This window comes from Uloborus diversus, chromosome 8, assembly GCF_026930045.1.
Source record: "Uloborus diversus isolate 005 chromosome 8, Udiv.v.3.1, whole genome shotgun sequence".
Taxonomy (NCBI): Eukaryota; Metazoa; Arthropoda; class Arachnida; order Araneae; family Uloboridae; genus Uloborus; species Uloborus diversus.
The window spans coordinates 127,051,625-127,076,988 of NC_072738.1; the positions used below are offsets into that span (position 1 = coordinate 127,051,625).

Here is a 25,364-nt window from a genome sequence, read left to right on the forward strand (position 1 = left end):
TCATCCCAAGAATAAATGTGTCCCTTCTCGGCACAAAGCACGACAAATTGTCTGCATTGTTTTCTATTCAGGACATTTATTGTAGTCTTCTAAAATCTGGCACTCAAAAGTGAACATTACACTTCTAGTGTGGCAGAAGACAAAAATTAATAATACATTTCTTAGCAGGAGAAAAAAAAGTAATCAACTCATGTTATACGTCCAACACGTCTATAGCTTTCTTACAAGAAAACATATGGTATTTCAGAGAAAGGCTTTTTCTTACATTACAGTACAGTGAGGTAAGGGGGCGAAGGTTAATGGATCAATTTCAAGATTCATCCCAAGAATAAATGTGTCCCTTCTCGGCACAAAGCACGACAAATTGTCTGCATTGTTTTCTATTCAGGACATTTATTGTAGTCTTCTAAAATCTGGCACTCAAAAGTGAACATTACACTTCTAGTGTGGCAGAAGACAAAAATTAATAATACATTTCTTAGCAGGAGAAAAAAAAGTAATCAACTCATGTTATACGTCCAACACGTCTATAGCTTTCTTACAAGAAAACATATGGTATTTAAGAGAAAGGCTTCTTACATTACAGTATAGTGAGGTATGGGGACGAAGGTTAACGGATCAATTTCAAGATTCATCCCAAGAATAAATGTGTCCCTTCTTGGCACAAAGCACGACAAATTGTCTGCATTGTTTTCTATTCAGGACATTTATTGTAGTCTTCTAAAATCTGGCACTCAAAAGATAACATTACACTTCTAGTGTGGCAAAAGACAAAAATCAATAACACATAGGACTCACTTGGTTTGAATTGTTCAGCTGAGTATCTTGTAAAGAGGATTCCAACACCTTCAATTAATGACAAAAGAACGCCACCTAAAATGAATATTGCATCAAGTTTTTCATTAAGTCTACATCATTAAGTTTACATATGAGTGCACGCTGTAAGAAATAGAGTGCCCAGAGTAGATTTTCTTTTGCTTTTCTATTTACAGTTCTGATCTGAGATAGTAAGTTACAACTCCAGCTGCAAATATGCTCCAGCAGTCGGCAATTTTGCTGCATATAAGCAGGGTGTCTCGGAACTCTTAAGAGGGGTAGGGTGCAGCCTGATTCCTACAAAACATACAGTAATGCAGGGTCAGAAATGCTTCCTTGACATGGTGCACATTAGGGTGGGTCATTGTCCTATGGTTAAAAAAAGTTTCAATTTCCATCGGGCAGGGCAAGAAAAAGGTGCCAAATGATGTTTTAAGGTTATATATAAAATTTCATTCAATTAGGATTCATTTTTTGCCTCCGGATTAAGTATGAAAAACCCGTAGATAAGAAAAAAGGGGGTGCAGCGCATGTTTTGTGATATTAAATTCACATTTTTGATGCTGTTTGGAGCAAAAATCGCAAATTTGGCAGTTTTGTATCAGAACTTGAAAATTGACGCACATTTTTCACCCCTGCATCTACTACGTAAAAAAATTTAAAAACATACTAATAGATTTTGTTTTAGTCTATCTCTTACACACATCAAAACAGGTTATTAAAGCATTCTAACATCATCAGGAGCTTTATTCAAGTGAATTTGTCACTTTTGGCGCATTAGAAGAATGTAACCATTAGGAGAAAATGACTGTTTTCATCGGAAGAAGGTAGTTTTAGTTAATTAGTGGGTGGTTTCTTCAAAATGGTTGGACTAAATTACAAAATGAGTACAAATGATGCAAAATGTAAGTACATTAAATAGCTAGTTTGTTATTAGCAAGTTATGGTATTTCATTGCTTGAAGGATAAAAAGCCTTACCAATAACAGCAGAGCCAATCATTGCTGCAGGTCCATCTGCAAAAAAGTAATTTTTTTTCAAACATGTTTCAAAAGCACAAGCAAAGAAAAAGACAACTTTTAAACTAAATTAAAGAATATTCTTTGAATGCATTCAATGGAATATTAACATTTTGAAAATCTCGTAAACTATTCAACATATTCTGAAACAGCATGCTTATATACTTCACTAATAATGATAGTAAAATAAATGGGAAATTCAGTACATTACAACACTTGCACTAAGACACAACATAAATTAGCTAGGATTCCTCAAAGGAATGATTACAACTTCCCATGGAAATATCAAAAGAATTGCTTTTGAAAGGTCATCTTTGAATTTGCCCAATGGATGACTTTAGTACAGAAGTACACAATACAAATATTAACTGTAAGGCTATTTCTAATTTAAACTAATCACCTTTTTAAAACATTGTTACATTTTAATTTGTGAATGAGTACAAATTCATAGACCATTATGGAAAAAGAAACTATTACAAATTTATTTGGAGCATAATCCCTAAGCAAAACCTGCAGTGTTCTAAATAAATATCTTCCCCTTCTTTCTAATGGTTACTGCATTGCTATGGATATCCATCAATCATTATATTTTTTATTTAAACCAATCACCTTTTTGAAAATATTGTTACATTTTAATTTGAATAAGTACAAATTTGTGGAGCATTAGGGGAAAAGAAACTTAAGAAGTCATTTGGCACATAATCCTTAAGCAAAATCTGCAGTGTTCTAAAGAAATATCTTCCCCTTCTTTCTAATGGCTCCTGAGTAGCTGCATCGCTATCGATATCCATCCGAGGAATAATTTCATGACAAAAAATAATAATAAGAAATAAATAAATAATAATAATGTGAACATCACAACCAAGGACATTTTTCAACAGCAAGATTACAACTGAAATAAGTTTCATTGATTGCAATGACAGCAAAATCTTAAGAAACAAGAATTCTTCAGGCAGTGATCAGACACAATTTGTCACCGATTGGTTTTTCTATCCATAAAAGGATAATAAAGAAAAGGAAAACACTCACTTCGAACGGCTAAAATTCCACCAGTTAATGTTCCACTGATAATTGAATTCCATGGATCTTCTTTCTTACGATAACTAACTAATGCACAATCAATGGTAGAAAAAAGGCATCCCCAAACTGCAAAATTTCCTAGTAACAAACAATATTTCAATTACAAATTATTTAATTTAAATACACAGTTGCTCTCTGTTTAACTCGTTCGGGACGAACGACGCACGTTTGCGTCAGCGGCGGCTGTTCGTTCCATTCAAATCACGCTTATTTGCATTCCAGCGTATGCTACTCAAGAATCCGAGCGACTCTAATGTGCGGCTCGATTTCGGAACGAAATGTTTACTATCAGATGGCGTTACTTATCCATGTTCCGTCCAGATGATTGGTCTAGAACATTAGTATTTCTCTCTCTGACGTCAGAATGGGGTCTGTCAAGTGTGATTTATTGGATTTCGTGAAAGAAAATACAAACATGTGCTTGCAGGGGTGATTGTGAGTTCATCAAAAAATACCTGAAAGTTTCAAAGCGAGCAAGGGGGGAGGGGGGTAATCTTTGGCCCCTATTAATTAAGTGCACCTTTGCCATAGCATTAAATATTTCTGAGTCAAAATATTGTGTGTACATTTGAATAAATTTTTAATGGGTTACAAAGTTACTTTTCAGCTGGTGTTATACAAATTATCTTGACATTTGTACATCTTAAGGGATAGGTGTCCATCTTAAGGCTCTTGCAGGTATATTTGATGAGTAACATAATTCCGGTATTTTCGGACATAAAAATACCGAAAATACGTCCGAAAATATTGGAAATTCGGTAAAATACCAGAACACAATCACCCCTGAAGTGAGAAGGGAAACGTATACTCATTTTGAAATGGATGTTTCTAGTTTTGATTCCATTTATAATGGGATTTCATGAGAGATATTCTAGAAAGGGGTTTTACTTTTAGATTCATTTGTGTAGCCATGGTGAACACGTCATCTTTACGAGGAGGAAATATCCAAATTTATGACTGGATCCATCTATGGATCTTTCGGACGACATTGAAATAACTATAAATTATTTTTATTTTAGTTCTTCATACAGTAGATACTCTCTAAAATTATACACTGAAAAAGAAGGCAAAGAATTTAGACAGAGATGTGTTGTTTGCTCGAAGCAGAATAAAAGACGTAACACTACCTATGAGTATAAAATGCGCAATGCACATTGCTCAGTGCTGTAAAATTTTTCAAGAGGTTTTAAAATATGAATTGTTACAATATTCTTCAAGTATTTCACAAAAATTAAGCGCAAATATTTTTCCCGTTTTGTGCAAAATGTGTCTAATTTTAATAATCTTAGTTACAGTAAAAAAACAATATATTTTTATTTTTTTATAGTTCATTAAATTTTTTTGTTATGATTGAAATTACGACATACGTATTTTATCATATATTAAAAAAAAGGTTTTGTTTCTACGCGAAGTGTACATTTTATTCATTGTTATGTAATGCGTACTTTCTGAAACTGCAAATTAGGCTTAGCGGGAGAAATTGCCCTGGCCTGTACGCACAGTCCGCGTGTAACAGCTGCCGTCCTCAGAGAGCGCTGGCTTCGGCGAGCTGCCATCCCGAACGGGTTAACGACGCTCTATTTAACGACGACTTTTCGTGGTACCAGATGGTCCACTATAGTTTTAAAAGCTTTCTATTTAAGGACGTTTTCAAATTAAGGACGATTTTTTGTGGTCCCTTGAAAGTCATTAAACAAAGAGCGAACTGTATTTTTTTCTGTAACACATTGTGATGAAAAAAAAAATTACAAAATGATAGTCAAAGTAATTGACCACAAAATTACATGTATGCATTAATAAGTAGTGCATCATTTTGTCTAGCAAGTCAACAAATATTGGGACCAAAATTTTGATAAAACCAGAGCATAACATAGCTCATGTTAAAAAGGGCAAATGTTTGGTAATGCTTGAAGTTAATATTATATAAGTAAAACATTAACTTTGATTCAACAACATGGTTTCTATCGCACAGCTTTCTGACTCAATTTGCACAAAGCAAAATAAGTAAAAGGTTGTGTGCAAAAGGCTTTAAAAATCATTCCTAGATTACAAGGTAAATAGAACTTTCCCTCTACGTTAGAAATATAAATGATTGAACTTTAGCTTTTAGCTACTACTATAACTGACAGTATGACAATAACACAGCTAAACGCAAAATTTCGAACAAACATGTTCATAATATGAGTGATGTTATGTCACTAAAATATTAACTTAATTTAAATATATGATTCCAATTGCACAAAAAATACAAAGAGCATAATCTCATTATAAAATTAATATTTAAATATTAACTATAAAAGTACAGCAAACAAAAGTCAATTTTTTAATATAAATAAATTTGGTCCAGAAAAACAATAAATGCAAGTCGCATTAATAATTTCACAGCAATAAAATCATAGCATAACAAAGCTTAAACTAATGTTTCTTTGGAAAATGTATGTAAATACTTGAAGTTAATATTACATAAATTAAATATGAACTTTGATTTCAATACATGATTTCTATTGCACAGTTTTCTGACTCAATTTGCAGAGAGCAAAAAAGTAAAAGGTTGTGTGCAAGATGCTTCAAAAGTCTTGTCAAGAAAACAAGAACATCCCTTACAAGTGAGAAGTATAAGCAATAGAAGTAGCTTTTAGATCACTATAATTTATAGTACTATAACAGTAACATAGCAAAAAAAGTTCAGCAAATCAATAAATGCAAGATGTATTTATAATTTCATAACAATAAAATCATAGCATAATATAGCTTAAACTAACATTTCTTTTGAAAATGTATGTAAATACTTGAAGTTAATATTACATAAATGAAACATTAACTTTGATTTTAATACATGATTTCTATTGCACAGCTTTCTGACTCAATTTACACAGAGCAAAAAAAGTAAAAGGTTGTGTGCAAAATGCTTTAAAAATCTTGCCAAGATTACAAGAACTTCTCTTACAAGTGAGAAGTATAAGAGATAAACAGCTTTTAGGTCTTTATAATTTATAGTACAACGATGACATAGCTAAAAAACGACAATTTTCAATAATAGAACAGGCATAAGAGTCCAATACATACAAAAAGTTTGAGAAGTGATTTTGCAAAGAAAAAAAGTCCGTAAAACCATATTCTGCACTATAATACTGCTTGACATAAGCATACTCTTCACCGTAAAATAAATGCTGTAAAATACTTCTCAAAGTATACCATAAAATTTGTTAAAATAATTTTATAACAGTTACTTCTTTACATGAAATTACAAACATTGCTTAACTAAAATGATAGCTAAGAAATGATTGCAAAAAAAATTCAGTAAAAAATAATTCCAGTGATTATTCTTTGTTTAGCTTCAGTCAACTAAGAAATTTTTTTTTAATGATATATTTGTGGGAAAAAAGACGCTCAAAGTTTGGCTCAAACATCTGATAGTTTCAATCTTACATTCAATTCAACGTTAAATATGCTTCAGTATAACTCTGTTTATTGTGAAAACCTTTCTTCATAGAAACGTAGCCCAAAAGGTAATAAAATTTAAAGTGTCTTTTTCTGACACAAGGGTACATTTTCTCTATCATTAAAACATAAGTCGATAATTAAATAATGATCCTTAAAAATAACTTTCAGAACACTGACTCAGACTAATTAAACAATCTTTTTTCTTCTGGTAAACCACAAAGATCTCTATGTCTTATTGAAAAGAACTATGAGTTCTGCTGTTGGATAAGAATATACTAAGTACATAAACCGTTTGATTGCTGATTTTTTTTTTTTTTTGTCCTTAAGATGTAATAAAATGTAATGTAAAATGTAGCAAGATAATTATAGCAACAAACAGCACAATCGTAGTTCTACAATGTATTTTCGACACACCACAAGAGAAGTGCGATAGCCCTTAGTAGAACTCAAACGGTAAATAAACTATGCATCAAAAATTATGTAAAGATATTTAAGACGCTTTCATATGCTCTATTAATGTTCTCATCAAGTTTAAACGATTTTTCTGGTAAAAAGCTATTGGGAAAACTAACGCTTTTATATTCTTTTATGAGAGGACATAGTATTCAAAAATGAAGCTTTTTCGACGTGGCTTCAGTGAAATATTCTCAACAAAAGCAGTAACGCTGGGTCTTTGAAACAACAGTTAATTCTTGAACTGCAAAGTATGTCAGCAAGCATACTAACATTATCATGCTGAGCATCGAATGTGCGAGAGACAAATAAATTGAGGATAAACAAAAAATTTGCTTGAAACCGCTTGAACTTCAGATTTTATCCCTAAGCATATAAAAATTCTGCCATTACAATATTATTTTCCTGAAACCCCATGGGCTCGCGAACCTCCGGTCAGGAAAACTCTGGACTAAAGCAAGTACAAAAATTATCAAGTTATAACAGCATTATAAGTCGAAATCTTATTTTGCACAGAGCCATAACAACAAAATTCGATATTTTACAAAATTCCTTTATAATTATTTATCAGTGTTATGAAAGTGCAAGTCCCAACATTAGTACATAGACCAACGTCTTTATGTTCTCCTGCAAGGTAGTGATAATGAGAATTTTGTCAGCCAGGCTTAGAAGCACAGAACTAAAAATTGGCGAGATGTTGTTGGGGGGTAAAATATGCATTTACAAAAAGGGAAAAAATGGACAGAAGTTCAAAGTTTTGAAAGTGGTTAAAAACTGAAACTTTCTCAAAAAACTTGAAAAAAGCCTGAAATTCAGATAAAAGCTAAAATTATATCAATACAATGCACTTTTCCGTTAAAGGTACATTATTTGGCTTGGCTACTTGTTTATTTTTTACCTTGGCAACAACAGAGAAATTGCTTAAGGTGATTGGAGATTATATAGCAACCCTAAAATTTAGAAATTGAAGTTGTTCAATGTTGCCAACTACAAAAGTTTTAGTTTGCAATATGGATAAATAAATTTAAATTGGCAAAAATAAAAGATGTGCAAAAACCTATAACACAGAAGTATTAACTAGACTTACAACTATTTTGCTACATGCAACTATACTTAACCAGGGGTCTGTCCAGGCTTTTTCACAGGGTCCGTTTTTTGTGAAAAATCAAATAATTTTGTGAAAAATGAATTAATTTTGTAAAAAATCAAAAAATTTCGAAAAAAAAAAGAAAAAAAATTTTTTTTTGTTAAAACGAAATTTTAGAATTTAGAGATGGCACAAACTACATCAATTCAACTTAAAGTTGAGCGTTTTCCTCTTTTACGTCGAGAAAATCATTCTGGATTTTTTTTCTGATATTTGGCGGGGGGGGGGGGGGCATCGCTCTTTCAAGTATCAATATTTATCTACCATTCTACATTATGTTAAATTATTCTAGATATATTTCTGTACAGTACTTAAAATAATTGTAACAAAAATATAAATAAATAAAATTCAGAATAGGGTTCAGCATTCAACTTTTTGACCCAAGACACTCTTAAAAGGCACAGAATTTCGTTTAAAACTTATAAATTCCGAGATTTTAACAAAAATAAAAAGATATTTCAATTGTTTACCTCTTGACAAAGCGTAATAATCATCAAAAATTCGAAAAATCGGATTCCCATAGCGGATGCAAAGAGATCGCAATTCTCAAAGTGAAGGCATCAAAAGTATAAAAACGGCTTGTAAAAGAAATATTTTTCATAAAACTATTTTAAAATTGCATTTTAGAGTCCTATGATAAACATATCATTAATATCTGTGGACACAGTTGACCCAAAAAATAAAATAAACCATCTATTCAGCATTTTAATTTTTGACTCATAACAGAAAATGGAATTTTGCTTTAAAAACTTGAAATGAGAGTTCTAACAGAAATAAAGAGACTTTTCATTTATTTGAATCCTAATAAAGCGAAGTTAGCTTGAAAAAAGAACAAAATATGATTCTCATATCGGATGTTAAAAGATTGCATTTTTCAAAATGTAGACATCTAAAGAAAAAAAAACGGTAATTAAAAGAGTTTATTTAAAGTTAATCATCCTTGTGTTAGCATCGAAAAATCAAAACCCATATAATTTTCTCCCAAAATAACAATTAAACATCACACCACAACACCAGACACTAAGTGGTGATAATTTTGAAGTTGGTAACCCTATCTGAAGGGATCATATTTTTTCCTCACCCTTACTATCCCTTTGCAGTTCTAAGTTCATTTCGCAGACATATATTATTATTGTTTATTAAATCATGAGCAGAGAAAAGTGCTTACCAATGCCTTTTCAGAAAAGTTTACAACAACACCGCTGCTAATTAGCTGTGATAAAAGAAACAACCATTATATTTATTTGTCAGTAGCAATTATTTATCGCTTGCAGGAGCATCCCAAGAGTGCCGTTTTTTTTTTTTTTCAAGATTAGCCGATTTTGTATAAGCTGTTCTTTCTAATTTAACTTAAAAAAAGGTTCCAAAAATTATCCGTTTATACACAGAAATATGCAAACACAGAAATATGCGGTTTATACACAGAAATATGCGTTCTTTTGCTTTCAGATTTGCTCTTTCAATAAACAATTTGTGACAGATACGATCTTGTTTATCAGAATTTTGTGAAGGGTCCGTTTTGTTTGATCGGGATTTTGTGAAGGGTCCGTTAACGAACCCAAATATCCTATGGCCAGACCCCTGTTAACTATTTTGCAAAAGATACAAAAAGCATAATATTGTAGAATGTGTCATAGTTCAATATTAAATATATAAGCTAACAAAAGCTTAATTAATAATTCATTACTGGACAAAATGGGCTAAGTAACTCACTTAATATAAGTACTAATATTTTTTTTTTAAATCCTCAACTAATATAGCTCGGCATAACTTATTGGAAAATGTTAGTAAATACTTGAAGTCAATATTATATAAATGAAACATTAACTTTGATTTAATTACAAGATTTCTATTGCACAGCTTTCTGACTTAACTTGCACAAAGCAAAAAAGTAAAAGGTTCTGTGCAAAATTTAAAAACAGGCAAAATGTCATCATGAAAGAATGGTTAATCATAGCTAGATTTTACTAACTTTAAAAAATCAAAAAATAATAAAGCATGATTTTCAAAAAGTAATCAACAGCATGCAATTTGGAAAGTAAAATCAAGGATTGAAAATGGATTCAGTTTGCATGAATAATTATATTTAATACAAAAATATTTATCAGCAAATCATACTCCTTACCTCCAACAACTGGAGCTCTTTGTTTAATAGCATTTAAACTTCCTTGCAACCGCCTAGCAGTGCCCTGAAAAATTTATACCTAAAATTAGAACTTGATTAAAATATTCAATTTTTCTTTAATTTACAACCTTATATAAAATCTAAATAACATACACTAACTATATTTCAACACTTGATTCCCATTTTACAACAGATACAAAAAGCACAATATCATTGTAGAATGAGTCATATTTTAATATTAAATATATAAGCTAATAAAAGCTTAATTCATTACTGGACATTACAACACGCCCAAGTATATGGATAGGCTCCAAACATGTAAATCCACCATCCACAAATGTACAGTTACTAATAAACTGAGCAAATCAATGACAAACTGGACTGAAATAACATCAAGCATTGTTCCACATAGCTTGCATTCGAGAAATCTCACTGGTCGACCGGTGAGCAACCGGTTGCTAACCGCAGTTCTTGAGAGCTACCGGTTAACTGGTTGCTTTCCGATGTCATTTTATGAACCTCACCGGTTGATCTACCGGTCGACCGCAACTCTAGCTGGTTGATTGGTTGATGGAACCATGTGATATTTTTGACCAATTACATGTATACCTGCGTGTTATTTGTTTGCGTCATGTCTGCGCAAGTAACTGGTGATCAACCAAAAGCGTTCGATGAAGCATTGGTTCGTGAACAACCGGTTAGTAACCGCTGATGTCACGTGATTAACCAACCTGTCGCGCTCGTCGAACGTAAGCATAGAGTCTTATCATAATCTTTTAAACAAAAATATAGATACAAAATGACAATAATTATGGCCTGAATTTGATTGAAACTCCTACTAGCAGTAAGCTAGTGCACATTTCCAAAGAACATGAAGAGCTTGGAAGGCAAAAGTTGTGCATTATGCCAATCATCACTTCATTTGCCACCAATTTCATGATGCGATCAGGTTAACCTAACTATGCCCCTTTTTTGACACTGTACGCCATAGTTGCGGCTATCTTTTAAGTTTCATTGCTCTATGTTCCACTATGACCAACGAAGACCTGCGTTAAGTACACCATATTACTTGTTCCCCTTCCATTACTTTAGTTAAAAATTTATCTTGTGACTTGGGATCCTTGCTTCAATGGAAGGCTTCACTCTCTCAGTAGGAAAAATTCGTGAGGTAATTTAAGACAGAGAGCAGTATTTCTGATGGTAATAATTGATAAATGTTTGTACACGCTTGAAGTTTGTTTTCTCTAAAAACAAACTTTGATATTGTACTTTTTTTTTTTTTTTTTTTGTAGCACAACTTTCTGACTCAACTTGTACTGACAAAAAGAGTAAAAGGTTGTGTGCAAAAGGGTTTTAACTCCTTTTTCCTAAACATCAGAAATCTCCTACAACAATTGAAATGTTTAATACTTTTGCAAAAAACAGAGAAATACATAATGTTTCATACTTTGCATTCAAAAGCAAAATCAAGCACTTATGAGAAAATTAAGTACAGTTAAATCCTGTTAAAACAAATTTTAAGAGATAGCGAGTTTTGCTTCTTGTAACAGGAATTGTTGCAATTGATTTCAAACAATATAATGGCAATTTAAACAGGGCTAAATATTTATTTTGCTGAAACTGTTACTTTGTTATATTGCTATTCGCTGCAATGAAATTTTACTGTATTTTCTAAAAATGAACACCAAGTTAAATTGACAGAAATTACAAATTTTTATACAAGACTCTAAATTAATGTTAAGGCATTTGAATGTTGTTCAAAACATATAACAATTTATTAATAGGTGTAAGTAGATTATAATCAGATTTTTTTTAAAGTAGAAAATAAAATATATTTAGCAGTACAGCAAAGTTCAGGGTGGAGCCCTAGAAAAGGATACCCCTAAAAATCAGTCCAATTTTCTGAGTCAGCATGTTTTTGCTAAAGATTCAGCAAATTTGGAGACAATATATTGCAACATTTCGACTCCTTTTTAAAAATTGTCTGGAAATATTGAGGTGACAGAGAAAAAACAGTCTTATTATTTCCCTTTTTACTCCTGAAAAAAAATGGATGATTTTTTACAACAAATTTTTTTTTTATAGTTATACTTTATTAGAAAGCATAAAGTGTTAACTATTTAAAAAAATGTGCAATCCTGACTTTTTTTTTTCCTCACCCTCTCTTTCTTCTTAAAATAAATATACATTCAGCATTTGGTGTTAAAACAATTATCCTTTGTTTCACAACTAATACTTGATGCACAGAACATTAAAATTTTACAGCTTCCTGCATTTATCAAAGTTAGTGATTGGGGGGGGGGGGGGTATTGAACAAAAGATAAAAATATAAATTAAAGAAAAAACCTCATAATGTAAATACTTTTTTCTGTTTACAATATTTTATGAAAAAAGTTCCTGATTTTTCCAATTTTTCAGGGAAGAAGTAGTTTTTTTTTCAAAAAAAAAAAAAACTGGTTTTCTTCTCAAAATTTCTGGGGTTTTTTCCAACCATATATCTCTAATGGTGCCTAATGTTCCTTCTCATCATATGTTATATGCATGTATGATATGTGTGCATGCTTGTATTTTGTCCATCAAAATTAGAGTTTGATTCTGCAGATTGACAATTTTCCCCTTCCGAAAATGTTTGCTCTGGGCGCTCCTGAATCTATGACAATAGAAAATTTAAAAACTAAAAGATGAGAATAAAAATTCATACTACATACTTACAGACGGTGCATTTCGAAAACCCTTAATACTCTGGAATACACTGCCTCCAATGACACCCATTGAAAAGGCTCCTCCACAATCATCTATTATCCTCCATGGACTGAAAGTATACATACATTCAGAAACAATTAAACCCGTATAATGAATACAACAGGTAAAAGTAGACAACATACATGCATACTCAACATAAAATATTTTGTTCACAGTAAAGTAAGTTTTGAAACTAACATTGGCTTTAGGTAGGGTGTGGAAAGACTCCTGCCTCAATTTGAATGCACAATAATATATTTTTTTAATTTATTAAGCAAACACAAGCAAATTAGCACTATGACGCCCTTACATTATTCAGTTGCACCCAATCCTAATGAATTCACAATTTAACAGCCTTAATGATCTACCCTATTTAATCTTTTATGATGAAATTGAGGCTGTAATAAAATTTTATTTGGTCTCTTGAACAGGCCCTATAAATAAACGCAAACTGTAAAAATATTTCGTCATTCATAGCTAAGATGAAATGTCACGCATGGAACTCAAGTAAATAGCAGTGTTATAAATGAACAGTTGTTAGGTATTTATTTTAATTTTAAATTTAATTAAGGGTTTGGCAAAAGACCTGTTTTTTGATTTTTTAAGTAAACCTAAACTGAATATCAATCAGCAAGGATCAGTATCAGTACGCAACATCAGGGCTGGCCGAAGAAGGGGGAGGGGGGGGGCGATCACCCCAGACGCCAAACACAGATTGTTTGCTGTATATATTATAATTTATTATTATCATTTTATTTTATTCCGCCATAAAAAAAAGCTTTTAAAATGCTAACTCGTTAAATTTAATTTCTGGTTTTATATGGAACAAAGATTTCAGATTACATATTCAATTATTAAAAAAAGAAACGGTAGTGGGAGGTGGGTACATTGGACCGGTCTCAATTATTTAAATACTATTGATATTTTTTATTTTATTTTGTGACTAACAAATAGCACCTATGGTCCAAAAAATCTTATAATGAAATCACATGGTACTTATATTGAACGAATTTTATTTTTAGAAAGTGTTATTTCAGTAGTCCTGAGTAATTTTCAGAAAACTGACTTTTTTTTTAATGGTTTTCATCAAAATTGAGGGGAAAAAATTGAACTCTTTTCTTAAAGTAAGTTCCTTTAGTTCATAATGATTGGCAATGTTTTCATTTTTTGTCAAAGATAAAAAAAATATGACAGCACTTTTTCAGACCAAGAAGGTGGGGTAGGTTGGGCCACTCTTTGTGGGGGCACTCGGACTGGGTCAACCTACCCCACATAATTTTAAAACTTTTTTTTCTCGTAAATCTCAATAATTATAACAATATTCTCACTATTTGTATATTATACATTCATTTCATGTTACACATGTTTCGAAATAATAACAAAAACTTAGTCCAAAAAAAGCAAAGATATATTTTATAATTATTTAACAAAAATCATACTAAATTAATTTAACCAAAAATTTATTTCATATCTGCACTTTTTTACTATTTATATTTTCAAATATACTTATAAATCTTTCAGACATTTGTTTTCCCAAGAGTAAAATATACAATACATGCTATAATAAAGTTCCTGTATCAAACAAATTTTTTTTTGCTCCACAAGCAAAAAAAAAAAAATTAGAAACATATTTACATAGAAACAAAATAAAACAAATAACTAATAAAAGGAACATAAAAATATAGTTAGTTTTGCTTAAGATCATCTAACTTTGATTTTAGAGCACAAAGATATGCTAACTGCTGTTGAATTTATTGTACTTTCTTTTCACACAGTTGGCCGAGTTGATTGGAATGGTTGAAAAACAATTAAAACAACAAAGTAATGCTCTCTTTTAAATTTCTCTCTTTAAAATAACCCACACAACTTTAAAATTTGTGTTAGAATTATTTATGTAAATTAGATCTGCACACGTGAACTAGTTTATATACTGTAACCGCACCTAATGCGAATCTTGATCATTCATTGAATTTCTGAAATTTGCCAGTTATATAGATAAGTTGTAGTAGTGCATGAAGCTACAAAAATGTCGTGTCAACTAATAAAGAATTAACTTGAATGCATTTGTGAATTACTCAATAGTTATCATGAAACTTGACTACTTGAATTTAAATTATATTATTTTTGGCGCCCAAATAGTGCGGCACGAATGCGAATGGAATAAATGAAGTTCAGAACAGTAGAAGTTGTAATTTGGAAGCAGGCGTATTGTTGAAAAACGCTGTCTTGAAGTATCGAATGAAGATTGAAATATCGCATTAAGTTGAATTTGACAACGGAATGAATAGCTTTGTACATCATGGCAGTTTTCGTCCGTTTCGATAAAATTACACCTACAGAATTTTATATCGTCTGGATAGTACTGGTGTGTGCGAGTTTTTCATAAAGGTAAGCGATTAAAAATGTCAGTAGAAGGTAATATAGTAAAGACAGCTGCTGAACTTAATAAATTTAAAGCGGCTAGAAAAACAATTCGGATTGCAGTAACTAAACTTGTAAATTGTATAGAATCAGGTCTGCAAAGTGAAACTTTTGATAGAATTGCAATTGAGGAAAATTTATTTTTGCTTAATGCTAAAGAATCAGAGTTAAAAATTCTTAATGAGCAAATATTTGATTGTTTTGTCGGGGAGGAAGCTGAAATAGAAAAGGAATATAGTTCCGTGTTAGAGTATGAGGAAAAAATTAGTTTATGTCAATTTAGAACTAAAAAGAAATTAGATTCTATTTCAAATGCTGTACAAAATCAAAATCAATCCACTGGTGACCACATTGTTTCATGCAAAAATGAGGTAAAAAATAACATTCGTTTGCCTAAGATTTCAATTTCTAAATATTACGGAGATCCAAGCCATTTTTTGGAATTTTTTAATTCGTTTGAAAATGCTATCGAGAATAATTCTGAATTATCAAAGATTGAAAAATTTACTTATTTGAAATCGTTATTAGGAGGAGCTGCGTTAAATGCAGTATCTGGGTTCTCACTTTCAGATGCGAATTATGACGCTTGTTTAGGTTTGATTAAAGAAAGGTTTGGACGCGTAGATTTAGTTATTTCTTCCCACATGAACAATCTTCTTAATTTGGATCCTGTAAAGTATTCGTCTAATGTAAAGGCTTTAAGAACACTTTACGATTCTTGTGAAATAAACATAAGAAGTCTGAACTCATTGGGGATTGTTTCAGAATCGTATGGGAGTCTATTAGGACGAATTATTTTAAAATTGTTGCCTGATGATATGAATTTAGAATTTAATAGAAAACGTAATTCGAAAAAACAGTATAACGTCACGGAGCTTTTGGATTTCATTAGATTAGAAGTAGAAAGTTTGGAAGCCTCGAATGTAATTATAAATTCAAAGAAAAGGAAATCAAATAGTGAGTTTGCGCAGAATAAAAATAATTACTCTAGAAGTGTTCCCACAACTTCGGCGCTAACCACAATGACTAATTCATACTGCTATTATTGTAATGAAAGTACTCATGTTGTTAGAAAATGTGAGAAAACAAATGAACAAAAAAGGATGATTCTAAAGAATCAAGGGCGTTGTTATAAATGTTTTAGAAAAGGGCACGTTTCGTTTAAATGTAGGGTAAAAATTCCACCTTGCAAAATTTGTAACAGTGTAAATCACAATAAATTGTTCTGTAGGAAAATTGTTTCAGATTCTGAAGATAAAGAAAATGCGATTGCATCTTTGTCGCTGAATTCAAAGACAATTTCTGAAACTGCTGATAAAGGTATATATCTGCAAACTTGTACTGTTCATGTTTCAGATAAAAATAGCTTGTTAAGTCGAATCATGCGCATTTTGCTTGATTCAGGATCACAAAAAACGTTCATTAAATCAGAATTAGCAAAGGAATTAAAATTAAAATGTATAAGAAGGGAAAAACTGTACATATATTCTTTTGGATACATTAAGGGTAAATTGAAAGAATATGATGTTGTCGAAGTTAAACTAAAAAGTATGCATGAACCTAATAGTTGTATAACAATTGAAGCCCTTGTAACAGATACAATTTCTGGAGCGCTTATAAAAGTACCCTCGAGAAGTATTTTAGAAATGTTGAAAACGGAAAATTTACAATTAGCCGATAATGGCGAGTCCTCTGAAATAGAATTATTGCTGGGTTCTGATTCGTGTTGGGAAGTACAAATAGGGCAAAAGAAACGAATTAGTAAAAGGTTATTTGCAGTTTCTTCATTGTTCGGGTGGTCGTTAGTTGGAGCTTTCGGGGAAAATCAATCTAGTGCTTCTATGTTTACAATTGGTGCTACGCAATGTGAAAGCGAGGATCATAGCTCAATTGATGATAGTTTGGAAAAATTTTGGGCTTTAGATCATATGGGTTTGGAGGAAAACGATGATAAAAACGATGAATTGGTCATAAAAAAGTTTGAAAGTGAATTGAATTTCAAAAATGGGAGATATGAAGCTGGTTTGTTATGGAAGTCAAATCATGAACATTTGGCTAGTAACTTTGAAAATGCTAAACTGCGTCTTATGCATTTATCTAACAAATTAATTAATGATGAGTGGCTTAGGGAAAATTATTATAGTATCATAAATGATCAGTTAAGGAACAAAATAATTGAAGAATGTGGCGTTGAAAGTCACGATGGTAATACAATGTACTACATGCCGCATTCTCCGGTTGTAAGAAAAAATGCGTCAAAAACTAAAGTCCGTATAGTGTATGATGCCTCATCAAAAGTTAATGATGAGGTATCTTTAAACCAATGTTTGATACCTGGCCCAAATTTAAACCCTTCAATTTTAGATTTGATATTGTGTTTCAGGCAGTTTAAATATGCATTTTCGGCAGATATCGAAAAAGCCTTTCATCAAATTGGGATTGTAGAAACTGATAGGGACGCATTGCGATTTTTGTATTTTTACAATGAATTAAATATAAAACATTATCGTATGACTCGTGCTCCGTTTGGAGTTGCTTGTAGCAGTTTTATTCTCGCATGTACTATAAAACATCACATAAAGAAATTGTCAGTGGAAAATCCAGAGATTTTTAAGATGTTAAATAATTTTATTTATGTAGATGACATTTTTTACGGTTCAGATTCCGTAGAACATGCCTTCAAGTTAAGCACTGAAGCTTATAACGTACTTAAAGAAGCGGGAATGAATTTGCATCAATTTAGTACAAATTCAGTAGAGCTTGAAAAAATCTGGGATAACAATGGAATTGTTGAGGTACAAAAAGAGCACAATGATACTTTAAAGTTACTAGGACTTAACTGGTGTAATAGTAAAGATGTATTATTTTTAAATATAGATAAGTTGTCTGAAACACTAAATAAATGTAGAATAATCACTAAAAGAAACATATTAAAAGTAACCGCTACTATTTTTGATCCGGTAGGATTTATTTCACCTTTTGTATTGAGAGCGAAATTAATAATGCAAAATCTTTGGCAGTTGGGTTTAGAACTTGACGATGAAGTTCCAATTGAATGCAAGCAAATGTGGTCAGAGTGGTGCGATGAAATAGAAACTCTAAAGAAATTCGAAATTTGCAGCGAATATTTTCCTTGCGAACTAAATCATAATAAGAATAAAGAATTGCATATATTTGGTGATGCATCAATAAAAGCTTACGGTTCAGTAGCGTATTTAAGATCGGTTGAGGACTGTACTGTAGCATTTGTTATGGCAAAATCTAAAATTGCGCCGATTAAACAAAAACTCACACTACCAAGACTAGAATTGTTAGCTGCATTAACGACATCAAAACTCGCAAAGTATCTAAAAGATTTGTTTTCCCATTCAAGAAGAAAACATTTACTTGTGGACTGATAGTCAGATCGTAATACATTGGATTCGAAGTGCCCCTGAGCGATGGAAGTTATTTGTCAAGAATAGAGTATCCGAAATACAATCTTTAACAAAATTTAATGCATGGGGACATTGCAGTGGATCCGACAATCCGAGTGATATATTGTCACGTGGGTGTTCTGCTGAACATTTATTGTCATCAAAATTATGGAAATCCGGACCAGATTGGTTGTCCGAATCAAAAAACAATTGGCCTAAGAAAATGCCATTGACATCTGGGCTTTCTGATGTAGAGCTAGAAAAGAAGAAATGTGTTGCTGAAAATACAGTTCTACCTTCTGTTGCGGTGAATTCTGACAGTCTTCTGAATCTTGAAAAGTATAGTAAACTAAGTCGAGCTGTTAGGGTGACCGCATGGATACAAAGATTTATTTATAATGTAAGGTGTAAAGCTGACAAGAAAAAAGGTCCCTTAAGAGCTGAAGAACTTTTCGCTGCAGAGTTAAGTTTGATAAAGGAAATTCAACATGAGCATTTTAGTGACGAAATTACTTGTTTAAAACAAGAACATCAAATTAGTAGAAATTCTAAAATTCGTGAATTGAATCCATTCCTCAGTGAAGACGGGATATTGTTAGTAGGAGGCCGACTACAAAAATCGACTTTGAGTTTTTACGAAAAACATCCAATTATTATTCCATCAAAAACTCATTTTACTGAAATCTTGGTGCAAGATGCACATGAAAAAGTTTTCCATTCGGGAATTGCAGGTACTTTTGGGTACCTTCGGGAAAAATATGGAAGAATATTTCGGGAAGAAAATGTATCATCTGCCAGCGGTTTGATTCCAGACCAATGCAGCAAGACATAACCCCTTTGCCATCTGCCAGAATCGAAAAATCAAATCCGTTCGATGTAATCGGCGTGGACTATGCTGGACCTCTGTTTGTTAAAAACGAAGATACGAAGTATTATATTCTTCTGATTGCCTGTGCGGTGACTAGAGGTATTCATCTGGAATTAACTAAAAACTTGACTACGGAATCTTTCTTGCAAGCTTTCCGTAGATTCGTGTCAAGAAAAGGATTATGCTCTGTTATCTATTCCGATAATGCAAGAACATTCAAGGCAGCTAATGCAGAACTTAAAAAGATGTGGCAAGTATTAAGTCATCCTGACGTAAAGAACTTTTATGCCGCAAAAGGTATACAGTGGAGATACATCGTAGAAAAAGGAGCATGGTGGGGTGGCTTCTATGAGAGACTTGTACGATTAGTCAAGACTATGCTAAGAAAAACACTTGGTCGCTCCTCACTGCATGCCGACGAGTTGGAAACTGTTTTGATTGAAATAGAATCGGTGATAAACCACAGACCTCTGACGTACATTGAGGATGATCAACATGAATACCAGGTATTATCACCTGCTCATTTTCTTTTAGGAAATAAACCATTAAATTTGCCTCCAGTGAAATATACAGACTTTGTGTCTACTAGTAATAGGAAAATTATGTGTAAAAAGTATCAATATCGTGAAAGACTTTTAAATAGATTTTGGAAAGGTTGTTACGACTTTTACTGGAAGAGATGGATTAATTCCAGTTTCGAAATTAAAACGGAAAGAGGCATATTAAAAAGGCCAGTTCAGTTGCTGGTTAAGTTAGAATGTGAATGAGTTGTTACATGTATTTAAAATTGTAAATTATTGTGAACATTTGTTTTTAATTGTTGTATAAAGTTTACTAATATTTGATATTCTTACTAACAAGTTTATGCTATAAAAAAAAGTTTACTAATATTGTTGTTTAAACTAAATTTTGAACTTTTTTTCAATTTCGTTAATTTGAATTGTTTGATAAATTCTGATAAAATTTGAAAAAAAAAAATGTAAAAATTTCTTCATTTAAAGTTATTTTTTGAAGGTATTTTGAGATATTTCTGAGAAGTTTGGTAAGTAATTCTTTGAAAAAAAAAAAAGACAATTGAAATTGTTTAAAATAATATTTGAATTTGATTTTGAGCATCTTGAAGCTCTAATATGAAAGTTATTGGGTTCTTGGTGTTCTGAACATTCTGTTCAGCCGGGCCCAGTGTGTTAGAATTATTTATGTAAATTAGATCTGCACACGTGAACTAGTTTATATACTGTAACCGCACCTAATGCGAATCTTGATCATTCATTGAATTTCTGAAATTTGCCAGTTATATAGATAAGTTGTAGTAGTGCATGAAGCTACAAAAATGTCGTGTCAACTAATAAAGAATTAACTTGAATGCATTTGTGAATTACTCAATAGTTATCATGAAACTTGACTACTTGAATTTAAATTATATTAATTTGTGCTAGTCTTCGTTTTTCATCATTGATCGGTTGACTGGCGCAAAACAATACTTTTTGCTTCTTACAATAAATTTTACTTGTACAGGAAATATTTATATCTCTTGCTCAATAACCCATCCCTATAATATCGAACTTAAGACTAACAACACAGATAAGTATTTATCAACATCATCAAATCTTGTGTTAATTTCATTAGAAACTGAATGAATCCATTATTATATGCAAAATATTAATTCAATCTTATTACTTCTTCATCATCGTGTGGGTTTTTGTCACTTTAAAAAAAAAATAATTTTTTCAAATGGATCCGTTGTTAGGTCTGAAAAGCTCAGAAATGATTCATTAATTTCTAAGTTATTATCCAAACAACAAAAAATACTTATTTGTGTCTGGAAACATTTCCAGTTTCATCAACTTTTACTGAGAAACAGCTTTCTTTAAAATTTCTTTTTACATATGATCGATTTGTGCATTATGTAAATTTTCCCAATTTTTTTATCTATATCCGCAAAATATTTGAGGGGTGCGACTGCCCCCCCCCCAGATATCATTTAACGCATCTTTGTTAACTTTAACCTGCATTAGTTCTCATAAATATTTAATAATTGATTTTTTTTTTTTTTTTGAATTTTCACTCTTTTCACTAAAATTATAAAAAATGTTTAAGTTATATGAGGCTCCTAGTTTCAAAACCGGATACATGTAGGAGCGGACAAACGCTCAACTTGTAAAAAGTCCGGTTTTGAAACCGAGGCAGACCTTCCCGCCCCATTTCAAGGGGGAAAGAAGGGGTTTTTGAACCTAATATTGAGCAGGCAAAAAGGCCTTATGATTATCTACCAGATTAACAAAAAAAAAAGAAAATCATATTTTTTGCAAGTATCCGGTTTTGAAACTAGGGGCCTCATATGTGGTTCAACGTACCCCACCTGTGGGGCACGCTGGTCCACTTTACGAGGTTTCGTTAAAAAATTAATATAAAAAAAGTATCAATTCAACACTTCCAATCTGTGTTATTGAGAAGTGTTAAGTGAAACTTAGTGTAGAAAATCGAACTGCTCATTAAATTTTTTGAAGAGATAAAAAATGATAAGTAAAAAAGCGAACCAACGTGCCCCACCTCCCCTTACTTTTTCAGCATAAACTCAATATTTGCTGTGTGTGTGGCTAAGGGGAGGTTCAGAAAATTTTCGCCCCGGGCGCCGTCATCTCTTAAGATGCCCTTAGTCAATATCGCTCTAATTCAAGGTGGAATGGCAGAAACCCTACGACTTCCCAAAAATGCCCTTAACTGGCACATTTTGTCGGACAATTCTGGCAAATTTGGAGACATAAGTGAAATATTTCAGGTCCAAATGACTCTTCTCATTATATGCACGTGTTGGTCTCTACCTGTACTTTATAATTTGGCTTCTGAAACATTCTTGTCCAGAAAAGACTAGCCACCATGGTATTGGCAGCCAGTATTGTAGAAGAAAGACTGTGATTGTAGAAGAAAGATTGTGGTCTAAGCGCCAATCAAAAGATTTGATTTTAAGGTAAAAATACAAATATGTATAAACACATTGCTTTAAAAAACAACCTTTTCTATTTGTGACAGGGGTACAGGTGGACTCGAGTAAAATTTTCTGAAGACAGTTTGAAATTTTAGAAAAATATGCCCCGACTAAGAAAAATCGTAGAACTGCAGTACACCTTCATTCTCATAACTCATAAAGAGCGTGGTCAATACATTTCTCGTGATTTTTTTTTTTTTTTTTTTTAAGCTAAAGAAACACCGCAATAAATTTGCTTAGATAATACGGTTCTTGAATTTACATCTATTTTCTCTTAATTACAAAACATTGAAAAAACAGTAAATTTTTCTGTCCGCTATCATTACAATTCACGGTTCAATACTCAAAAGCTTTTGAGCCTAATTACTTGACCTTTCAGAGATGATGCAATGACTATAGCCGGTACATTTTTTTTTTTTTTTTTTTTACAAATTCGTAGGAGCTAGAAGCGAAATACAATGTTAAAATAACAATTTTATAGATAGTTCTAACAAAATTATTCTGCTTGCAGAGAAAAAATATAACAAGTAGGTATAAAATTCTTAACAAATTTTACCATGGCTCACGTGCGTATTCCTCCATTTTTGTAAAGAAAGACGAAAGAAAGATAAGTTTAGTTGCTACATGCTGTCAAGGATAATCTGAAATAGCAAAATCTTTGCAGTGATTCAATTTATAACAAAGCACAATTGAAAATTCAAAGAATACAAGCCAAAAGTAAATAATTTGAGCAAAAGATTTTTGCAAATTTTTAATCAATGCTAAACATTGAAAATTTTTCCTATAGTCACGTGCTAAAGTTTTGTGAGGCTTCCTGGAGTGCAGTTATTTAGCTAACGAAAGTTGATAGTGTTCTGATTTTCAGATGTTCCAGAACGATGGTTGTTTTTAATATTTGTTTAGAGAATGAAATTTACGTTTTCATAGTTACAAATCGTCTGTAGTCTTTTTTTTCGGGGCTGAACTCAAACAGATTTCATATTTAAAAAAAAAGGTTTTTTTTTTTTTTTTTTTTTTGTGTGTGTGTGTGTGTGTGTGTGAGTGTAATTTTACGTTTTTTCAGGAAAAAACACCTATAGTGGAAAGGAGGACACATGTGAAAAAATTCATTTCTTAATGTCTGAAAAACTATTGTCCATTTCTCAAGGCAATAGTAACCCCACGATTGAATAAACTTTTCTTAGCGCCCTCTGTCCAGGAATTTTTTAAAAATTATTTCTTTATCGACAGACGTTGCTCCAGGGGAGGGGCAGGAGGGCAATTGCCCCCCCCCCGTCGGAAACATCTTGCCACCCCCGTCAGGAAAAATTTATTATTTCGTCGCTCGTCGGGGAATCTGTTTATTTTGGTGTTTATCGTAAATGATAAAAATTTTCTCGGATGTGAACTCGAGAAAAAATTACTAGAAGAAGTAGAAGTATCTTCTACAAAAAAAAAATAGAAAACAAGAAATCAATCCTTTTTGAGGCCACCCACCTTGCCACCCGCAATTTAGACAGAGTCTGTACAAGTGCCCTTTAACGTCGTCCAGATGGGATAAAATAAGAGATAGAAGCTACGGGCGAAATGGTGTGTTTTCATCTTTGAAATTTCTGTTTGTCGATGAGCTGGTGGTTTTTTTTTGTATAGAGATGGCTTCTAAGAACCAGAGGGGGGGGGGGGGTCCATCGGAGAGAAAACATGAGTCGGAGATTTTCAGCATGTCAAGTCAAAGTGTGCAGGCACACTTTGCGTTCTAAAGTACTTCTCTGGGTAAGTATAGCTGCAATATTATCTTTTATTTTCACCCAGAAGTTACAAGTAAGTTATTACTATTGTTATTTACAATTTATCTGATTATTGTTGGATAATTCTGCTACAAGACAACATATAGACGAGTAAACGATCCTTTTACCTCATACAAGGAAATGTACTAAAGTTTCTTTAATGTTTTTTTTTTTTTTGTGTGTGTGTGTGTGTGTGTGTGTAATGATGTCTTGTCGGCATGTGTTAAACGCAGGAAAAAAAATCTTTGGACTAATATAATAAATGCGAATAGATGTTTAACACTTTTCTCAAAAACTCATATTGATCTTGTTTGTAGGCTGCATAATAGTTTTGCTGGGAATGAAGCAGAATTGAGAATTTTTTACTAAACGGGTTTGGCACAACTAAGCAATCATTGCATCATTAAACGTCGGGTTTGGATTCTTTCTGAAAAAAATGTTTGGGGCAGGTGGGGACGAAACGTTTGGAAAAAGCAAAATCAAATAAATAAATAAATTATGCGTTAAATGCAATTGAAAAAATACATTTTGCTTCCAAATTTCATTTTTTCAGATGTTATCATGTAGTTGAAACTCATGTTTCCGACTTAAAGTAAACCCTGCAAATAGCTGCACTTAGCCCAGGCCTACTACTACCAAGGCCAAATACTAGTAATTGGTTTTAGCAAGAAAGGTTTTTCAAAAGATTTTCAATTTTTTTCTCTTGATTCTGCTTTTGCACTAGCAAAACTTAGTAGTTGTGATTGTCTTCCCTTTTCGTGTTTTCCCAAGTTATCTCGGAAAAATAAAATAATGAAAGAAAATATAAATAACTTTAATTTTACACGTATTCTGACCCGCGAGATTCATTTTAATATAAAGCTAGGCATCGGGATCAAGTTTCTTTTGTATTATTATTTACTTAATATTGGTTAGGGTCTGGTGGGGTGGAACGGGCATAATATACAGGTATTTTTGTAATGATTATCAAAATATTCGAATCTGATATAAAACAATTAAAAAATCATAACTAAGTTTTTACATTTGGACAATATACTTCAAATATCCATATTTATTATTATTGAAATAATATTATTGTT

The 25,364-nt window shown here is 32.0% G+C and overlaps 1 protein-coding gene across 1 annotated transcript in view; it reads right to left on the bottom strand.

The window, feature by feature from the left end:
- The window catches only part of LOC129227378 (mitochondrial import inner membrane translocase subunit Tim17-B-like), a 41,621-nt gene extending 18,499 nt beyond the window's left edge, over positions 1–23,122 (bottom strand). The window contains exons 1-6 of the mRNA XM_054861927.1: positions 23,076–23,122; positions 12,796–12,895; positions 10,084–10,147; positions 2,864–2,992; positions 1,796–1,831; positions 799–873 (exon numbers count right to left, since the gene is read on the bottom strand). Coding sequence (XP_054717902.1) covers positions 799–873; positions 1,796–1,831; positions 2,864–2,992; positions 10,084–10,147; positions 12,796–12,895; positions 23,076–23,101 — 430 coding nt within the window. The 5' untranslated portion in view covers positions 23,102–23,122. The remainder of the gene's footprint in view (positions 1–798; positions 874–1,795; positions 1,832–2,863; positions 2,993–10,083; positions 10,148–12,795; positions 12,896–23,075) is intronic.
- Positions 23,123–25,364: the final 2,242 nt, after the last annotated feature.